This window comes from Rana temporaria, chromosome 5 (assembly GCF_905171775.1).
Source record: "Rana temporaria chromosome 5, aRanTem1.1, whole genome shotgun sequence".
NCBI classification, from domain to species: domain Eukaryota; kingdom Metazoa; phylum Chordata; class Amphibia; order Anura; family Ranidae; genus Rana; species Rana temporaria.
Genome location: NC_053493.1, coordinates 302,875,702 through 302,894,993, shown reverse-complemented (window position 1 = coordinate 302,894,993; position 19,292 = coordinate 302,875,702). Strand labels below are relative to the sequence as shown.

General features: G+C 44.8%; 1 protein-coding gene across 3 annotated transcripts in view; it reads left to right on the top strand.

Moving 5' to 3' along the window:
• The first annotated feature begins 3,441 nt into the window (after positions 1-3,441).
• The window catches only part of ANKRD29 (ankyrin repeat domain 29), an 88,082-nt gene continuing 72,231 nt past the window's right edge, over positions 3,442-19,292 (top strand). The window contains exons 1-2 of one of the 3 annotated variants that reach the window (XM_040354077.1): positions 3,442-3,712; positions 15,353-15,463. In XM_040354077.1, coding sequence (XP_040210011.1) covers positions 3,590-3,712; positions 15,353-15,463 — 234 coding nt within the window. In that variant the 5' untranslated portion in view covers positions 3,442-3,589. The remainder of the gene's footprint in view (positions 3,713-15,352; positions 15,464-19,292) is intronic. The other 2 variants (XM_040354076.1, XM_040354075.1) reach the window with 2 other exon arrangements.

The following is a 19,292-nucleotide window of genomic DNA, read 5'->3' as shown; positions in this document are numbered from 1 at the left end:
TCACACCCATCTCAGTACATATAAAACTTTCATTCAGCTATAAAGAAAGAAAAAGCTTCCTCTATCAAACACCAACATACCTGGGCTAGAATATGTTTTCTTCCACACATAGAGCTAGATTCACGTAGCTCTTACGGTGGCGTATCTATAGATACGCCACGTAAGTAGAAAGATGCGCCGTCGTATCTATGCATGCCATTCTGGTAGCTAGATACGCCTGAATTCTAGCTTCCTCCGACTGACGCCGTCGTATCTAGGGTGCATATTTACGCTGGCCGCTAGGGGCGCTTCCGTAGATTTATGCGTACAATATGTTAATGACCTAGATACGCCTCTATATATTGTAAAATGATTTAAAACGTATTAAAAACATAGGCTAGATACAATGCTATTTGTAAGCTGAATTTTTCTCTGATGGGGAATATAAACCAATAAAACTAACAGCAAAAGCAGGTAGCTGTAATCATAGTCCTCTTACTACAGAATCTTTCACTTCTGAGCCAACTATGCATACATCAAATTTCTGAAATGTGAAAGTTGCATGAGCTTCCATAGGCATGTCCCCTGGTTCCCCAATGGGACAATGCCGGAGCCTGCTGGAACCATGTACAGGCATTGATGCTGCATAGTGTGATGGGGAGGGATTTCTAATCTCTATTATGGATAAGTAATGCAACTGCAATTTCCAGCTCTGGCTGAGGCTAAAGAGCCAAATTCTGCAACAAGATAACTGTGCTTATGGTACTAGCTATTGCTGCTAAGTAGATTTATTTTTCCCTACAGTTTTGATTTAAAGTAACACTAAGCCCTGGTTCACACTGGTACGATTTGACATGCGATTTGATATGTGAAATTGCATGTCATATCGGCGGCATTTGCCGGCAATTTCCGCCAATGGCACCATCGTAATTGGTGCAACACTGTTCTGTACTATTTTTTGCGACTTTGGGCTGCAATTTACATTGACATCTGTGCAGAAACCTGCAGAGATGTCTATGAAATTGTGGTCGAAATTGGAATTGACAAGCGGGATTGAAATCGTGCGAGTTCAGCTGAACTCGCACAGCTTCATTCCTGCAGCCCAGTGTGAACCTGGGCTTAACGATATCTTTACTCTCCAAAAAACATTTATACACATCCACTACTTTAAATGTGGCCCTCCATGCCATTTCATGTGACCCTTGCACCCAGGGCGTTTTTTCAGCTGGAATGTGGTAGAAACTCTCACAAATCCCTGCCTGCCGTTCACTCGCGGCGGGGACAAGGAAGATTCATATGGAAGCTGCAGTGTGGGATGGGGTATCACGTGGTAAGCTGCGCTGTGATCCCCATTTGTGCCCGGTTGCACAGATTCCAACCAATGATCTCCTTACAAGAGAGAGGGCTGGAGGCGCCTACACTGAAAGGAGGTACTAGAGTCGGGCCAGGTAGATGAGATGCAAGGAAAGTCTTAAACCCTGCACTTTATATGTAGCACACTCTTCAACCTTGCATTCTGCATTCTATGCATAGCGAACCTCGAAACTGCACTCTGTGCATAGGGCACCCCTGAACTCTACACTATGTACATAGGGCACCCCTGAACTCTGCACTGTGTGCCTAGGACACCCCTGAACTCTGCACTGTGTAAATAGGGCACCCCTGAACTCTGCTCTGTGTACATAGGGCACCCTGAACTCTGCACTGTGTAAATAGGGCACCCCTGAACTCTGCACTGTGTACATAGGGCACCCCTGAACTCTGCACTGTGTAAATAGGGCACCCCTGAACTCTGCCCTGTGTACATAGGGCACCCCTGAACTTCGCACATAATGCACTCCTGGTATATATTGCCCCTTTAAGATCCTCCCACCATTAGTGCAATTTGGCCACACTCACCGCTCAAGGCGATTTGTCAGGGAAGGGCATGGTTGAGTTACTGCACCTATTCTCTGAGGCAAAAAGCCCTGGGAAAATGTATATAGTCTTACAGAGACAACCGGCCCTTTGAGGGCAACCATAATGCTGATGAGGCCCATGATGAAATTGAGTTTGACACCCCTGCACTCAGGGCTGTCTTAATGAGAGGGCACACCTGGGCACTGCCCAGGGGCCCCAGCTGCATGGGGGGGCCCTGCACTTTCCACAAAGCAGCTGGTCCTTGAGCCCACACTGCCCCGAAATTGAGGGCCCCAAGATGGCACTGGGAGTGATAGATACACAGGGGAGGCAGTCTACATCCTACCTACTTGATGTCTGTTTACCTGCATTGTCACCATTGTAGGGGCCCCAGAGCATTACTTTGCCCAGGGGCCCATGATGCTATTAAGACGGCCCTGCCTGCACTACTTAATAAAAATCTGTTTTTCATTAAACTATTTCTTACTGTGTTTCTCTGTCATCAGTGGTCTCCTGAACCTCTCCTTCCCCCAACTTTTGTTGGACTATCTCAGGAGCAAGCAAGCAAGAGAGGGTGGCCATGTTCCTACGTGCAGTGGGGCCATAGAGGGTAAGGGGCCCCTCTTACAGAAAGTCAGGTCACAGCAGCAAAAAAAACGTAGTTTGGTGATTTGGACGAGGCTAAGGGGCAGATTCACAAAGATCTGCCCCGGCGCAGCGTATCTGAGATACGCTACGCCGCCGTAACTTACTTTTTTTGTTTGAATCCTCAACGAATTTGCGCCGTAAGTTACGGCGGCGTAGTGTATCTCTCGCGGCGTAACGGCGCCTAATTCAAATCGGCGAGTAGGGAGGCGTGTTTCATTTAAATGAAGCACATCCCCGTGCCGACCAAACTGCGCATGCGCCGTCCCTAAATTTCCTGCCGTGCATTGCACTAAATGATGTCGCAAGGACATCATTTTTTTGGACGTGGACATCAATTACATCCATCCCGATTCACGGACGACTTACGCAAACGATAAAAAAATTCAAATTAAACGCGGGAACGACGGCCATACTTAACATGGCAGGTTTAACTATACGCCACCGAACAGCAGCTTTAACTATACGCCGGAAAAAGCCGACTAGAGACGACGTAAGAGAATGCGACGGCCGCACGTACGTTCGTGGATCGTCGGAAATAGCTAATTTGCATACTCGACGCGGAAAACTACGAGAACTCCACCCAGCGGACGCCAAAGTATTGCATCTAAGATCCAAAGGCGTACGAAGCCATACGCCTGTCGGATCTAACCCAGATGCCGTCGTATCTTGGTTTGAGGATTCAAACTAAAGATACGACGCAGGAAATTTGAAAGTACGCCGGCGTATCAGTAGATACGCCGGCATACTCTCTTTGTGGATCTGCCCCTAAGAGTATAGAAGGTACTCTATTGAACTAAGAATACATACTTGACTATAAGTTCTTTTAATAAACCAGAAATTAGTGTTTCTTTAAGTGTTTAATTGTGTTCCCTTGCATGAGCTTAGATGATATTTTTAGATGACGTCAGATAGCTTGTATTGTTTGCACGCTTCTAAATCTGCTTTTATTGTTCGCTCCTTAGAGCTTTGGCAGTGAACGAGTCAATACTGCCAGTTAGAACTCTGCGGCTTCCAGCTCTGGAGCTTTTCTTTTCTCACTATCTGCTGATGGAAGAGCAAGCTGATGCTTGGGATATCTGTAGCAGCCAAGAAGCAGCTGCTCTGTAGTCCTGATACACTTCAGAATTACCTTCTTAGCTTGCAGGGAGCCAGAGCTGCTGCTGAGATGTGCATGATGTCCTTTAAGGTAAGTCATCCTTATTTTACATTGAAGACTTGTTAGAAGAAAGCTGCAGCACATACAGGGTGATGCCTCACGATCCAGACTTATAGGCCTTGTTGTGGGATGGCAGCACCATGCAGACAATGCTGGGAGGCCCGAGTCACTTTATTTGCTGCACAAATGAGCCAGCACTTATCCTTCAGAAGGAAAGATTTGGAAAATGGCTGTGTGGTCCACACATTTATACAAAGGAATAACAAAGAAATAAAACCGTTTGTTTATTATACTGTTCAGAAGTATAGTTTTGTTGCATTAGTTTATGTTTTATTTAAAAAAAGTCATTTATTATTTAATGAAAAAAAAAAAACTACTTTGGCTTTAGTGTTTCCTGTTCTCTGCTGGACAATCACAGTGTAAAAAGTAAAATTACAAAATTACAAACTAATATTTTTAGTTTTATACAATAATTTCCAAATTAATTAAAATAGACTTTAAACTTAGCTTTGTATTATTAATTTCCATCAGGCTGTTGATTATATTGCTTGGAGGATTGAGATCTGAACATTCAGGTATAACTACAGCAGGGCTCAAAATTTCAAGTCCTGAGCCACTAGCCAGGCCTCAAGAGTTACTCGCCACCAGTGGCCCCACCTAATTCATACACTGCCGTGCGCCTAATTGCACCCGTAAACACGCCCTTGTAGATTATCTCATGGAATGACAATGTTTTATGCAGAATCAAGTTACAAAATTAAATATTACCAACAACAACTTTAACAAAATGGGACAGGGCACTGGGGGCAGACCAGAGGGACAGGGCACTGGGGGCAGACCAGAGGGACAGGGCACTGGGGGCAGACCAGAGGGACAGGGCACTAGAACTGAGTCTCTTCCCCATTCTCTTGCTGTCTCCTCTGCAACTCCCATCCATCCTCTCTCTCTCTCTCTCTCTCTCCCATTCATCTCATCATCAGGAGCCTGTGTGTGCGGCTCCACGCTTGCATGTCCCCACTTCCCCCTTTTATTCAGGCTGGCAGAGAGGAGAGGAGCTGCAGCACAGCGGGAGGGAGTACAATCCAGCGCTGAGATCCACACAACTGCACAGCCATTGACACCATAGCACAGCGCACACTGACAGCGCACAGCACACATTGAGACCAGTCTGTTCACAGTGCTCAGGCTAAACTGTTGGACACTTACATAGAGCACAAGGAGAAGAAAACTGCACAAACTAGAAGGCTGCTGCTCTCATGTCAGGGCAACTTTCAGTGAGCGCTGCACCGGAGTGGTAATTTTTGCAATCCTCCACCTCACTCATTACTTTCTGCTCTCCAGCTCAGCTACATTGGTCGGGGCCCGGGGGAGGGGGGCATGCTCAGAGAGGCCATACTGTTAGGTCCCATGGCTTAATGAGAATTGTAAGGAGAGCACCTATGTACTGCTCTGCTGTTCGGCCGCCAATCTCATTGGGACTCTAAGTGTAGGCACAGATTGGAGGGAGATTGGTCATGCAGCCCTGTCATCACTCGCCCCCAGCTTAAATCCACTCGCCAAATGCTAGTAGGCGAGTGGAAATTTTGAGGGCTGACTACAGTATGTTCGACTGTATGTGCACAATGCTATACCTGAATGGTCCTGCTGTGATACCGGATTTCACCAGCTGGGGGAAAAAGAGGTACCCATTGTGATAGAGGGAAACTATGTTACTATGCAATAGTATCTTTTTAATAATGCTATACATCCCTATTCTAAAAAAATAGATAGTGAGTTGTGTACATATTTAAAATCTGCTTATGAACCCCTGAATTAGAAGTTGGCATTTTATGCATAATATTTGTTTATGATTTATAATATTCAAAGCTAAAATGCAGGTATGTAAGTTTTTACATACTGTAGTTGCATTGGTCCAGCTTGGATGTAAGTATGTATGTGCCATACCTGTGCGTTCCCCTTTGAAGCTGGAAATCACTGTTGCAGCCACTGCTATTACAGTGATTGCCGCTAGCTTCCAGGTCTCGCACCAATTGACTGCCCTGCTGCCTAGAGAACACAGGGGATTGCTCACTTGGCATGGTCACCATTAAGAAAACACTTTGAATTTTCTCAATGAATGCAAAGTGTTCTCTGATTGGACAAGGTGGAGATCAAGATGTGCCATGCTTCTTCAGCTTGTCCAATCAGAAAACACTTTGCAATCCTTGAGAGAATTGCACCAAGCAGGCAACTTCCTATGTTCACAATGCAGCGGGGTAGCCACTTGACACAGGACCCAAAAGCTAATGGAGACCTCTGCCTATTACAGTGCGTTCTAGCTTCCAGGGGAATCCCTGTTCTGCTACCTCCACCTGTCTTGTAGAGACTTCTGGACATATAGTGGGAGGGGCAGAAAAGGATGTCTGGATATTTATGGGGCTCTGGCCAGTCCCTGGTGTGGTATGCCAAGAAGGTGGAGGGAAAGCCCACAAATATTCTGAGGCATGGCATCAAGATGTAGAGATCCAGGGTCCAGCCTTCTGGAGGAGACCCATGCTCAGGGCCTCTGCTCCTAGGGAAAATAATTTTTACAGATTCGGCCCGGGGTATACCTTGCACCCCATCTCTATCCAAGTTCCTGCCCCCCCCCCAAAAAAAGAGCCCCCTTAGACTGATTCTTGCGCCAAAGGAAGAATTCTAAGAATTCTGTGTGCCTGGCTGTGCATGCTGTGCGTGAGGTAAATAGGCCCAAATAACCAGTGGCTCTTGTATAACTAAGTAAATATTGCCATACCTGGAAATCATTTTAATAGTGGAGGTATAAAAGTATAAAAAAATGTATTATGTAATACAATAAAAACAACAGTTAAAATCTTATAATGGTGGTATAGACAGAAAACCTCCAGAATGCAGAGCTTATACATTTTATAAAGTATTGTTCCATATACAGTTAGTCTGTAGGCAATACATTGTTGGTCTACTGTACGTGATTCACAGGAACCCCCGCTTCCTCAGGAGTGGACCGTATATATATTGTAAGTTATTCTGTACACAAAGCTCTGACTCTAATGGGCAGAACAGACAAAATCAGTACATCTACTCTTTCCATTAGAGTAACTTAGCAGGATAACTTAGCTGCCCTAGGCAAGACTAACAAAATCAGTCGAAAGCACATGCACCTTTATAGATGCATGCGCACCCATACAATAAACTTCTTCTTTTTGGACCCTTTTGGTTTGGTCCGTTGATTTTGTTTGTTTATTCCTGTTAAAGAAGTTAAAAAAAATATTTGTTGATTTTGTCCGAAATCTTGTGGACCAATAACTCCCTGAGCTCTATGCCTGAGTTGGGTCATGACAATTACATTGTTTTAAGCTGTCTCTGACCAGCATAGGGGCAGGGTACTGTAGTTCTATCTCTTTACTGTTATCCTAAAACAGAAGTATGAGCGTTGTTATCCTTGGTGACTGAAAATGTGTTTCTCGTAGAGTCACCAGGTGACAATAAAGGGGAAAAAGAGCCTGAAAAAAGAATGCAGCAGTCACTGACTAGTAAGCTTTATATTCCATTTTTGGCTTTGGGTTTAAATATGGATTAATGTAGCCTTTTGAATTTGAAGTTTCTCTCTTACAGTGGGGCTGTGCCCACACTTCAAGGATTAATTGCTAATTTTGATCTAGGGGGGCATAAAAGGTAGATTCACTTACCTGATCCTCGGCTCCTCCGTGCTGCTAGACCAGTCCCTGCGGAATCTTCTCCTCTTCTCCAGCCGTCTAAGGTCCTGAATTGGACAGGATGACACTGAAAGTCCACCATAGGGTGGAGCATAGGGGAGCACCATCTGTTGGGGGAGCAAAGCATCAGGTACGTAAAAGTGCTTTTACTCTACCCGAGAATTAAAAAGCAGCTATCCTTTGCAGTGAAGGCGCAGCCCCAATGCAAGGAAGAATTTTCTGATTTTCTGGAGTTGGGCTTTAAGCGAGTTCCACATTCCAAAGAGTTTTTATATTCTATTTAATAATACCAGGTTTCACACATTTCTTTGTGTGTTGGTTATGAATAGATGATCTTTCTTCAATCTCCAAAATATGTTTAACAGGGGGCAATCCCAGAAGATGTGGAGAAGAGAGATAGGTGCTTGTTTACATTTCCAACAAAGAGGGTAAATCCCTGGGAAAATTGTATTTTTATAAAAGTGTAGATGATATTAATTTAAACCCATCTTCTTGGGACCTATACAAATAGAGCATTTTTTGCGTGAAGTGCTGTATTTTATAGAATCTTTCTCCTCTAAACACAGGGCGAATAATCTGTTGATTTGAGCTATCAAAAAAATGCATAGCTTCTTGAATTGGGCAGGGGCTTGGGGTAGCAGAGATTGATTTTTCTGCAGTTCCACCCAACTATCCACCTTCTTCACCTTTTCAAAATTAACTGACCTAGATTTATTGCCACGTACAAGCTGTAAGAATCAACTTTTAAAAGATCTAGTGTAAAACTGGGGTCCCCTATAATTGGTAAAAGGGAGAAGAGAGCAGAGACAACTGTCTCTCATTTAAGGGAACTGTCCTTTTTTAAACCAAGTCCCTTTGTCCTTCGTGCTGCCTCAGTTGTCACACTTTTTGATCTGATGTGACTCATCTCTATGCAAAATGCACTATGTTACTGCCAAAAGTGTTATGCTGCGCTAAACAGTTTGTTTATCCAACCTCTATATTACTGCATTTGTTTTTTTTAAAAAGCCAATTTAATGACTTGCCAACTGCTTTACATACTTGTACTGCGGCAGGTCGGCTCTATTGCGTGAAAATCACCTACCTGTACATTATTATTATACACAATTTATATTGCGCCAACACTTTACGCATCGCTTTACAATGTAGAGGGTGGAGAGCACAATTACAGTACAGTTCAATATAGAAGGTACAGGAGGACCCTGCTTGTAAGGTTTACATTCTAAAGGGGGGGGGGGGGTGGTACAAAAGGTAATCGCTGCAGAGAATGATTTGATGGGGGTGGCTCTGGGAGAGATAGGTGGGTGTGGGATAGGCTTCCCTGAATAAATGAGTTTTCAGGAATCTCCTAAAGGTGGACAGGGTAGGATTGAGTTTGATAAAGTGGTGTGACATCGATACCGATATGTCCTTCAGTAAGTTTGAGATCTGTGAGGAGATTGAGGGGGTGAGTTGAGGAGTGGAGAGATAGATCTGGGTGTCATCGGCATAGAGGTAGTATTGGAAGCCATGGGAGGTTATCAACTGGCCCAGGGAAGAGGTATAGAGTGAGAATAGGAGGGGCCCAAGGACAGAGCCTTGGTGTACCCCAACAGAAAGAGTAGGAGGAGATGGAGTTGTAAGTGACACTGAAAGTGCACTGAGATAGGTAGGAGGAGAATCAGGATAAAGCAGAGTCATGGAGGCCAAGGAAGTGTAGTTTGCTGAGGAGGAGCAGGTGGTCAACTGTGTTAAAGGCAGCAGAGAGGTCTAATGCCCCGTACACACCATCACTTTATGTGATGAAAAAAAACGACATTTTCTGTGAAGTAAAAAACGACCTTTTTGAAACTTCAATTTTCAAAGACGAAGTTGCCTACTCACCATCGTTTTTCTCACAATGTTCTGGCAAAGCGCGGTTACGTTCTCACCACGTTTTTCCATTGAAGCTCGCTTCATAACTAGCTTCTGGGCATGCGCGGGTGTAAAAACGTCTTTTTAAACAACGTTTTTTGCTACACACGGTCAATTTCTGTGAAGTAAAAAACAACGTTTTGAAAAACTACACATAAAATTGAAGCATGCTTCAATTTTTTTTGGTCGTTTTTTACAAGACATAAAACTATGTTTTCCCCCACACACAGTCAATTAAAGTGACGTTTTTAAAAACGTCGTTTTCTTTCATCACATAAAGTGATAGTGTGTACGGGGCATAAGAGTATAAGTATGGAGTAATGGCCATGGGTTTTAGCAGTTAGTAGGTCATTGGTGAGTTTTAGTAGGGAAGTTTCAGTAGAATGTTGTGGGTGGAAACCGGACTGTACGGGGTCAAGAAGGTTGTTGTCCGTGAGATAGCGACTTATTCAGTCATGGACAAGGCGTTTGATGAGCTTGGAGGCAAACGGGAGCAGGGAGATGGGTTTTATTATTCAAACAGGTGGGGTCTAATAAGAGTTTTTTAAATATGGGGGTAACTATTGCATGTTTGAGTGGGGAAGGAAAGGAATCAGAGGAGAGGGAGAGGTTGAAGATGTGGGTTAGGAAGTTGAGGATAGCGCAGGAAGGTGGTCGCAGTAATTGAGAGGGGACAGGGTCCAGGGGACAGGTAGTGAGGTGGGCCACGAAGAGGAGTTTATCAACTTCATCGGTGGTAACTGGGCAGAAGGAGGAGAGTATTGAGTGTGGTGTTGAACCTGATGTGTTGGGTAGGGGAGGAATTTGAATGCTGGATATCTCCCTGCGAATTGTGTCAGTTTTGCTTTTGTAATGGTTGGCAATCTATTGAGCGGTAAGCAAGTTGGTGGGTGGGGGCAGTGGGGGGTGAAGTAAGGAATTAAGGGTAGAAAAGAGTTGACAAGGTTTGGATGAGAGGGTTTTGATGAGAGTGTTGTAGTAGGTTTGTTTAGCAGTGTGAAAGGCAGGAGCTGTATTTGAGAAGGGCAGAGCTGGAGAGAAAAGACGAATGCAGTGCATTTTGAAAGAGCAGGGGTAAAGAGAGGGAGGTGTGGGAAGGACCTGGGAGGTGCATTGTGGGGAGAGGAGAAGTCTGACATAATTTACATAATTACATAATAATGTACATCATTTTGTGCAACAGCCACTGGGGGCCGGAGGACAAAGGGGGAGCCAATCATCGGGTCCTGCAGACCTAATGTCTGCCGGCCACCCATGATCGTTCCAGAGAGAGGCAGAATGGCGGTCTGCCTATGTAAACAAGGCAGATTGCCGTTCTGATAGGGGAGAAGATCTTGTGTTCCTGCTAAGCAGAGCAACCCACGCACAGTTAGCAAGCACCCCCTAGGGACATATTTAACCCTTTGATCGCCCCCGAAACGCGTCAGTTATACCCCGTGATATGATCCTGCATATGTCCATACACTGTGTGATTCTTTTTCTTTTTTGTAGTTTCCATCGGATCACACCATCTGAGGAAGGCAGAATCCACCCAGTTTTGGGATACCGATGTCCCTGTTGCCCTTCACTTTAGAACACCCCATAGCGCTGGAAGTGACTGTGTTTTTCGTGGTTATAGCAGAAGTGGTTAAAGGAAAAATTTAGGTTAAAAAGTGTGGTTTAGCCAATGATTTTCTGCATATTCGATCTTTGTGGTCCATGTAATTGGGATCATGGTAGGAACATGTACTTTGCCTACATACTATGTTAAAAGGTGTCCCTCTTTATCATTTCAGAAAGCTAGAAGGTATGCAATGGATGCTTAAAAATTGTTCACTGTCGCTTCCAAGTGTATAAGATCAACTGGTTAATTTAGCTGTAAAATAGCTGAAAATGGGCGCCGACAGCGTGTACATGTGAGAACCCCCACGGGGGTTCCTTGGCAAATAGCTGCAGCAGGTAGCCCTATGGAAAGCAATAGGAGGCTGCCCTACACCGCAGCATCGGCTTGAATGTAATCTCTATGCAGCGATCACCTGTGAATGATCAGCCCTGGACGCAGACTGTCTGTATCCAGGGCTGATCACTCACAGGTGACTGCTGCATAACGATTACATGTGAGCAGTCACAATTGGCTGCTAATCACCAGTAACCTCCACTGGGGTTCTCATATGTAAACGCTGTTGCGCACATTCCACCTGCAATGTTCCTAGTGTAGCTCTTTCCTTCTGAAGGAGCCACTGGATCTATTGGTTCCAGTGCCTACAAATCTGAAATCACCACTACAAACTCTGACACACCCATCTGGGTGGGGAATATTTATTGCAGATGTATATGCAGAATATGAAACACTGGGCATGACCAGCGGAGTCCCCCTTTACACCAGGCAATCCCAGCGGAGTACCCCTTTACACCAGGCAATCCCAGCGGAGTCCCCCCTTACACCAGGCATGACCAGCGGAGTCCCCCCTTACACCAGGCATGACCAGCGGAGTCCCCCCCTTACACCAGGCAATCCCAGTGGAGTCCCCCCTTACATCTGGCAATCCCAGCGGAGTCCCCCCTTATACCTGGCATTCCCAGCGGAGTCCCCCCTTACATCAGGCATTCCCAGCGGAGTCCCCCCTTACATCAGGCATTCCCAACGGAGTCCCCCCTTACACCAGGCAATCCCAGCGGAGTCCCCCCTTACACCAGGCATGACCAGCGGAGTCCCCCCTTACACCAGGCATGACCAGCGGAGTCCCCCCCTTACACCAGGCAATCCCAGCGGAGTCCCCCCTTACATCTGGCAATCCCAGCGGAGTCCCCCCTTATACCTGGCATTCCCAGCGGAGTCCCCCCTTACATCAGGCATTCCCAGCGGAGTCCCCCCTTACATCAGGCATTCCCAGCGGAGTCCCCCCTTACATCAGGCGTTCCCAGCGGAGTCTCTCCTTACTTCAGGCATTCCCAGCAGAGTCCCCCCTTACACCTGGCATTCCCAGCGGAGTCCCCACTTGCATCAGGCGTTCCCAGCGGAGTCCCACTTGCATCAGGCGTTCCCAGCGGAGTCCCCCTTACATCAGGCGTTCCCAGCGGAGTCCCCCCTTACATCAGGCATTCCCAGCGGAGTCCCCCCTTACATCCCCAGCAGCAGAGACTCTCTCTGCCGCCATTACTGAACAGAATGGACAGTGATGCCATCGGTCTTCAAGAAAATGGCGGCCGACAGAGACATTGTCTCTGCCCGGCGGCGGACCTCTAGTGGCGGCGGTGGTCTTCAAGAAAATGGCGGCCGGCAGCGGACCAATGTATGTATGCAATACAAAAAATAGCTTTACTCATTCAGCAAATTCAGTAAATTTCATAGGGACATTTCAGATTGTATAATTAGAAGTATGAGCTTATGCTCTAAGTAGCTATGCTGTGATTCCTTGTTGGAAAGAACAGTTCTTGAAATATGTAGAGAAGCTTGGATAAAGCAAATAAATGGCTCCAGCCTTTAAATAAAAAAAGGGATGGGGGAAGGGGGGGCAGTGGATTGTCCTGTTTATTCCAATGTAACATATTCTCCCTCAAACTTATATAGTTAGAGTTCACTTGACAAATTACCAGTCCACCAGTACAATGATGGCCCCCGGCCAGGGAGTAGTACCTGATTTGGTTTACCTTGGGGACATGAAGGTTACTTGGGCCAGACACTTATCAGAAGGTGGAAAAAGGAACAAATTTATTGGTTAGAATTTTATAGAAGATTTTTTTAATCTACATTCAGTAAAGATATAACCAATAATTTGTACAATATAAAGGATCTTTTACTATTTTGGGATTTTAGCTACCTGGGCTTTATGTGATTCAGAGACACCATCAAGGTGTGACTTTTAAGCCTGAGTGAATTTGTTAGCCAGTATCTTTTGGAATGACTTGTAATATGCCACAGTAAATTCATCTAGCCTGGGTTCCCTTTCAGATTGCACTGAAATAGGGTACTCTTAAAATCATGTCTTGTGGATTAACACTTTTTTTTCTGTCAAACGTAATTTGACCTGTCAAGTTAAAAAAAAAATCCAAAATTGAAGGTTACTGCGATAAACAAGCCTTTATACTCAGCTCTCCAGTGGCCTGTGTCTCCTACCAGTGCTACAGTCTCTACTATTTAGTATTCAACACTTCAAGGAGTATTGGATGTCCCCCCAGGCCCGTCGCTACAGGACAGGCAAAACAAACAATTGCTTGGGACCCCGAGCTGGCCTGGGGCCCCCAACTTCCCCTTCCCAGAATGTAGCCGAGCTCTCCTCTTCCTTCCACCTGGAGTCCTGTCAGTCCGGCCGGGTACCGCGCGTGGTACAGGAGATTCAGTTTCCTGTTCCCGGCCGGACTGGGAGGAAGTGCACTATCTGATAGGGGACTGGGGAAGAGGAGCTCGGCCACGCTACAGTGGTAGCCTACAGGGAAGAAGGGGAGGTAAGAATAGAAAAAAAATTAGTGTAGCGCTAACGTAGGCTTTGCATGCAAGGGGGGGTGCTTGGGGGCCCCCATTTTGCTTGGGGCCCCTAAATTCCTTCAAACGGCCCTGTGTCCCCCAACCTGCGCCATTGTTGTGTCCTGCACCCCTACATCACTGCTGAGTCCTGTAGGGATTAGGGGAAGAGACCACAGCATCAGGTGAAGGACAGTAGCATCTGACACTCCTGGAAGTGTCAATAGTGCTTAAAAGTCTCAGATAAGCTGCAGGGCCGGAATGGCGGAAGGTAGTCAACATGGGTCAATGGAGAGGAGAGAACAAAAACTCTTCTGTTTCCGGCAATCGTTGATACAGATTTTGTTCTAACAAGACAGAGTTACTTTAAAAATCAAGTCTTGAAATATTGGGAAAACAGATTTTCTTAAAGGGATAGCTGTACCTAACTCCAATTCACAGCTTTTTAAGCTTATCTATCTTTAATGCATGAAAGGTACTCCCAGTCTGGGGATTGTAGGTTCCATGTTGTCTCTCACACACAGACAGTCTGGTATATTAAAGTGTCAGTATTATAAAGCTCTTTACAACAACCAATGAGATTCAAACTGGCTTAAGTCTAAATATACTTGATAACAAATCAGGCAGAAAGGATATGGACAGCACCAGTGGCGGCCGGTCCATAAGGGGTGCAGGGAAGCCACCCTCTAAGTTTGCAGGTGCGCCGCCCCCCTCCCATGCCTTTCTTTTAGGTCTTTTTTTTTTCACGCACATGATTAGAGCCTGAAGCCTCGTACACACGACCGAGGAACTCGACGGGCGAAACACATCGCTTTGCTCGTCGAGTTCCTTGTGAAGCCGTCGAGAAACTCGACAAGCCAATTTTCTCCATTCCCGTCAAGGAAATAGAGAACATGCTCTATTTTTGGCTCGTAGAGTTTCTCGACAGTTTCCTCGACGAAAATGTACACACGACCGGTTTTTGCCGAGAAACTCGGTCGTGTGTACGAGGCCTGAGGCTCTAAATGGCTTGAGAAAGGTTGGGGCTCAGTGCTCTCCCATTTGTGATAACTAGCGAATCAATATTCTCTATCGGTTTCTGACTTCTCCTCCTGGCCAATCTGGACAGACCGGGTTGGCCGGGAGTTGATCCAGGGGAGCCACGATCGCTGGAGGGGTGAGTTTCGACCTGGGGGGGTTGTTTGCTGCCACTGGACAGCACAGATATGTGGAGTTGACCTACACACCTCACACTCTGGAATCTGGCTGTGAATCTGGCTGTGATGCATAACATAAAAATCAGATCAGGCAAACTGCTTGAACTTTCTAACTTTAGCCAACTTTCAAAGATTCCTGGAAAGTGTAAGCAGATCACTGGTTTAATTTGTAGCCTGAAATGCCTTTGGAATCTTGCAGCAAACAAAAACCAGGTACAGTGTAGTTATAACCAATTATGTTATTCACAGAAAATGTTGAATGTGTGCCTAGCTGGTTTTTAATTTCCAAATTAAAATTCTTGAAGGAAACCCAAAAACGACTCTGTGTATGTCAAAATATATCCCATATATGATTGAAAAAAGTTTTACTTTTACCTTTTGAAGTGAAGATGCCATGAAACTAATATGTCACTATTATTTTACACAGAAGGAAACTCCTCTTGCCAATGCTGCTTTCTGGGCTGCGCGGAAAGGAAACCTGGCCCTTCTCCAGCTGTTGTTAAACAGCGGGCGAGTCGATGTGGACTGCAGAGACAGTGTATGCCCTTCATTTGTGTATGCCAAGAATTCCAGATCCCTATCTGCTTCATCAATGTGGCATAGTGGCCAGACAACAAGTCTGTTCTTATTCTTCCAGTGTCAGTACTTTAGAATGGTTAACAAGGCACTAGAATTCAGTAATGGGTTTGTGGTTTATGTGTTTAGAAGTAAAGAATAATATCCAAACCAAATATCAAACAAGAGCACTACGTAGCTGTTCAGAAAGTGCCTGATAGTTTTCCAAGGCTGTAAATATTAGAAAGTTAAAATCTGCAATTAATTTGACCTGTAATAAATGCTTATCCAGACAATGTTATACAAAAAAGTCACAGCTATATATGTAGTGAAATCGGTATTTTATAATAAAGGAATTATCTTGAAGGTCCCACACCACTTTGCCAAATACTGCTGTTGGAAAAGCTGTTTGTCCTTAACCACTTCATTACTGGGCACTTAAAACCCCTTCGTGCCCAGACCAATTTTCAGCTTTCAGCGCTGACGCATTTTGAATGACAATTGCGCGGTCATACAACATTGTACCCAAATTATATTTTTATAATTTTTTCCCCACAAATAGAGCTTTCTTTTGGTGGTATTTGATCACCTCTGCGATTTTTATTTTTTGCGCTATAAACATAAAAAAACTGAAACTTTTGAAAAAAAACACAATATTTTTTACTTTTTGTTATAATAATATCCCAATTTTTTAAAAAAAATAAAAAATTTCCCTCGGTTTAGGCCGATACGTATTCTTCTACATATTTTTGTTAAAAAAAATCACAATAAGCGTATATTGATTGGTTTGCGCAAAAGTTATAGCGCCTACAAAATAGGGGATAGATTTATGATTTTTTTTTATTTTATTTTTTTACTAGTAATGACGGCGATTTGCGATTTTTTTGTCAGGCCTGCGATATTGCGGCGGACGTATCGAACACTTTTGACACAATTTTGGGACCATTCACATTTATACAGCGATCAGTGCTATAAAAATGCACTAATTACTGTATAAATAAAACTGGCAGTGAAGGGGTTAACACTAGGGGGTGAGGAAGGGGTTAAATGTATTCCCTGGGTGTGTTCATACTGTGTGGGGGGAGGGGACTGACTGGGGGAGGTGACCGATGCTGTGTCCCTATGTAAAGGGACACAGATCGGTCTCCTCTCTCCCTGACAGCACGTGGAGCTCTGTGTTTACACACGGAGCTCCACGTCCTGCTGTGTCACCAACGATCGCGGGTGTCTGACGGACATCGTGCCCGCCAGGCACACACATCGGCTCCCGAGCGATGCGCAGGGCACGTTGTTTCCCCGCTGCGCGCCCCCAGCGGCGCGCACGGGGAACAGCAACAACATTCCAGGGACGTCCACCCGGCACTTGAGAGCCGCGATGTGGACGTCTTTTGTCCATAGCGCGGATCCCAAGTGGTTAAAGGGGTTGTAAATGTTTGTTTTTATTTTCTAAATAGGTTCCTTTAAGCTAGTGCATTAATGGTTCACTTACCTTTTCATTCGATTTCTCTTCGAAAAAAATGTTTTCCTTGTTTTCTTTGTCTGAATTTCTCACTTCCTATTCCTCCTCAGTAAGTTGTTCTGACTGACTAACCCCCAGCCAGAACAGCTCTGATGATGGGGGGCAAGCTTACTGAGGCGAAACAGGAAGTGAGAAATTCAGACAAAGAAAAAAAACATGTAGAAGGGAAATTGAAAGAAAAGGTAAGTGAACCAACTTACTAGCTTAAAGAAACCTATTTAGAAAATAAAAAACAAACTTTTACAACCCCTTTAAAAAACAGTCCGATTTTTCTTATATTGTAACCTGTACTACTACATTGTAGTTGTGACATAGAATGTGAGGACCCCTTTAAAAAAAAGAAAAATCTTGTGATGATTTTACACAGCAAATAAATTTGTATGCATTTTATCCCTTTCTTGTCCATGTGCCATGGCATATAGGCATAGAATGTTATTTGATATTTAAAGGATGATAGCTGAATCTGATTGGTTTCTTTGGACAATACTTTTCCTGCATGGGGCCCTACAAAGTTCTATAGACAGTTTTAATACACCATAGGGCATAACTACAAATCAAGGGGCCCCAGAGCAAAAATTGTATGCAATCGGGGTAAAGTGGGTGTCTGGCATACGGGTATCTACCTTGAAACCATGTGGGGAGGGATTGCATTTCAAAAACTGGGAGAAAGAGATTTCCTAGAAAGATGGCGAGTGTGAAGCCTCGTATACACGACCAATTTTCCCGGCAAAAACCAGCAAGAAACTTGCTGGGAGATATTTTTTTGCCAAGTAAACCGGTCATGTGTACATTTTCGTCGAGGAAACTGTCGAGAAATTGGACAAGCCAAAAAGAGAGCATCATCTTCTTTTTCCTTGACGGGAATGGAGAAAATTGACTTGTCGAGTTCCTCGACAGCCTAACAAGGAACTCGACAAGGAAAATGATGTGTTTCGCCCATCGAGTTCCTCGGTCGTGTGTACGAGGCTTGAGAGAGGGAGACTGCCTTGAATACACCAAGAGACTATCCCAGTGATGGCAAACCTTGGCACCCCAGATGTTTTGTTTTCGAACTACATTTCCTATGATGTTCAACTACACTGCAAAATGCATGGGCATCATGGAAATTGTAGTTCCAAAACATCTGGGGTGCCAAACACTGCTCTGGAGAAACTGGTCTAAAGAGGGAGGAAAACACTCCTGGATAGAGTAAAAGGCACGGCTCTAGAGAGAAATGCTGGATTGATTTACTAATGGCAGATGGGCTATTAATTGGGGAATTTTCGTCAGAGCTTAGTGAATGTGTTGAAAATTCACTTTGCATAGAATAACCAAACACATCCAAGCAAAAATATAAAACATACACTACATATGCATATAGTTTCCCATGCCCATGATTGGATGATAGAAGTCAGCAGAGCTTTACCTCATTTACTAAGCTAAGGGAAAATTCCATTGTAAAGTAAACAACCTATAGTAAATCAATGCCATTGCCCTATAAAATGAGATTGGCTTCCCAACTGATCTACAGAGCTGCAGAAAGAGGGTATTGCTCCATTACTTTTCCCATCCAGGAACTGATTCATGTGACCTGTGATGTTACTTTCAGGAGACTGGGGGCCAGATTCACAAAGAGATACGACGATGTATCTACAGATACACCATCGTATCTCTGACGTAAACTGGTCCTATCTATGCGCCTGATTCATAGAATCAGTTACGCATAGATAGGGCTAGATCCGACAGTGTTACAATGTGTTACACTGTCAGATCTTTTTTTCAATTTAAAAATGGCACCGGGGGCGTTCCCGCTGATTTACGATAAATAATATGTAAATCAGCGAGATACGCAAATTCACGAATGTACGCGGACCCGACGCAGTCTTCTTACGACGTTTCCGTAGCGGCGTACCCATCGTATACTGCTTTCATCAGGCGCAGCCAATGTTAAGTATAGCCGGCGTTCCCGCGTCGAATTTAAATTTTTTAACGTCGTTTGCGTAAGTCGTTCTCGAATACGGACGGACGTCGTTTACGTAAGCGTCACAACCACTGACGTCCTAGCGACGTCAGTGGGAGCAATGCACGCCGGGAAATTTCGTGGACGGCGCCTGTGCATTTAAAGCGGCGCGGGAACGCGCCTGATTTAAATAGTACACTCCCCTAGCCGCGGAATTTGAATTCCGCCGGGGGATTTAGGATCCGCCATCGCAAGTTTGGAGGTAAGTTGTTTGTGAATTAGCCACTTGCCTCCTAAACTTGCGGGAGCGGATCTTAATTCACGTAGAACGAGCGGATCTATAGATCCGCTGCG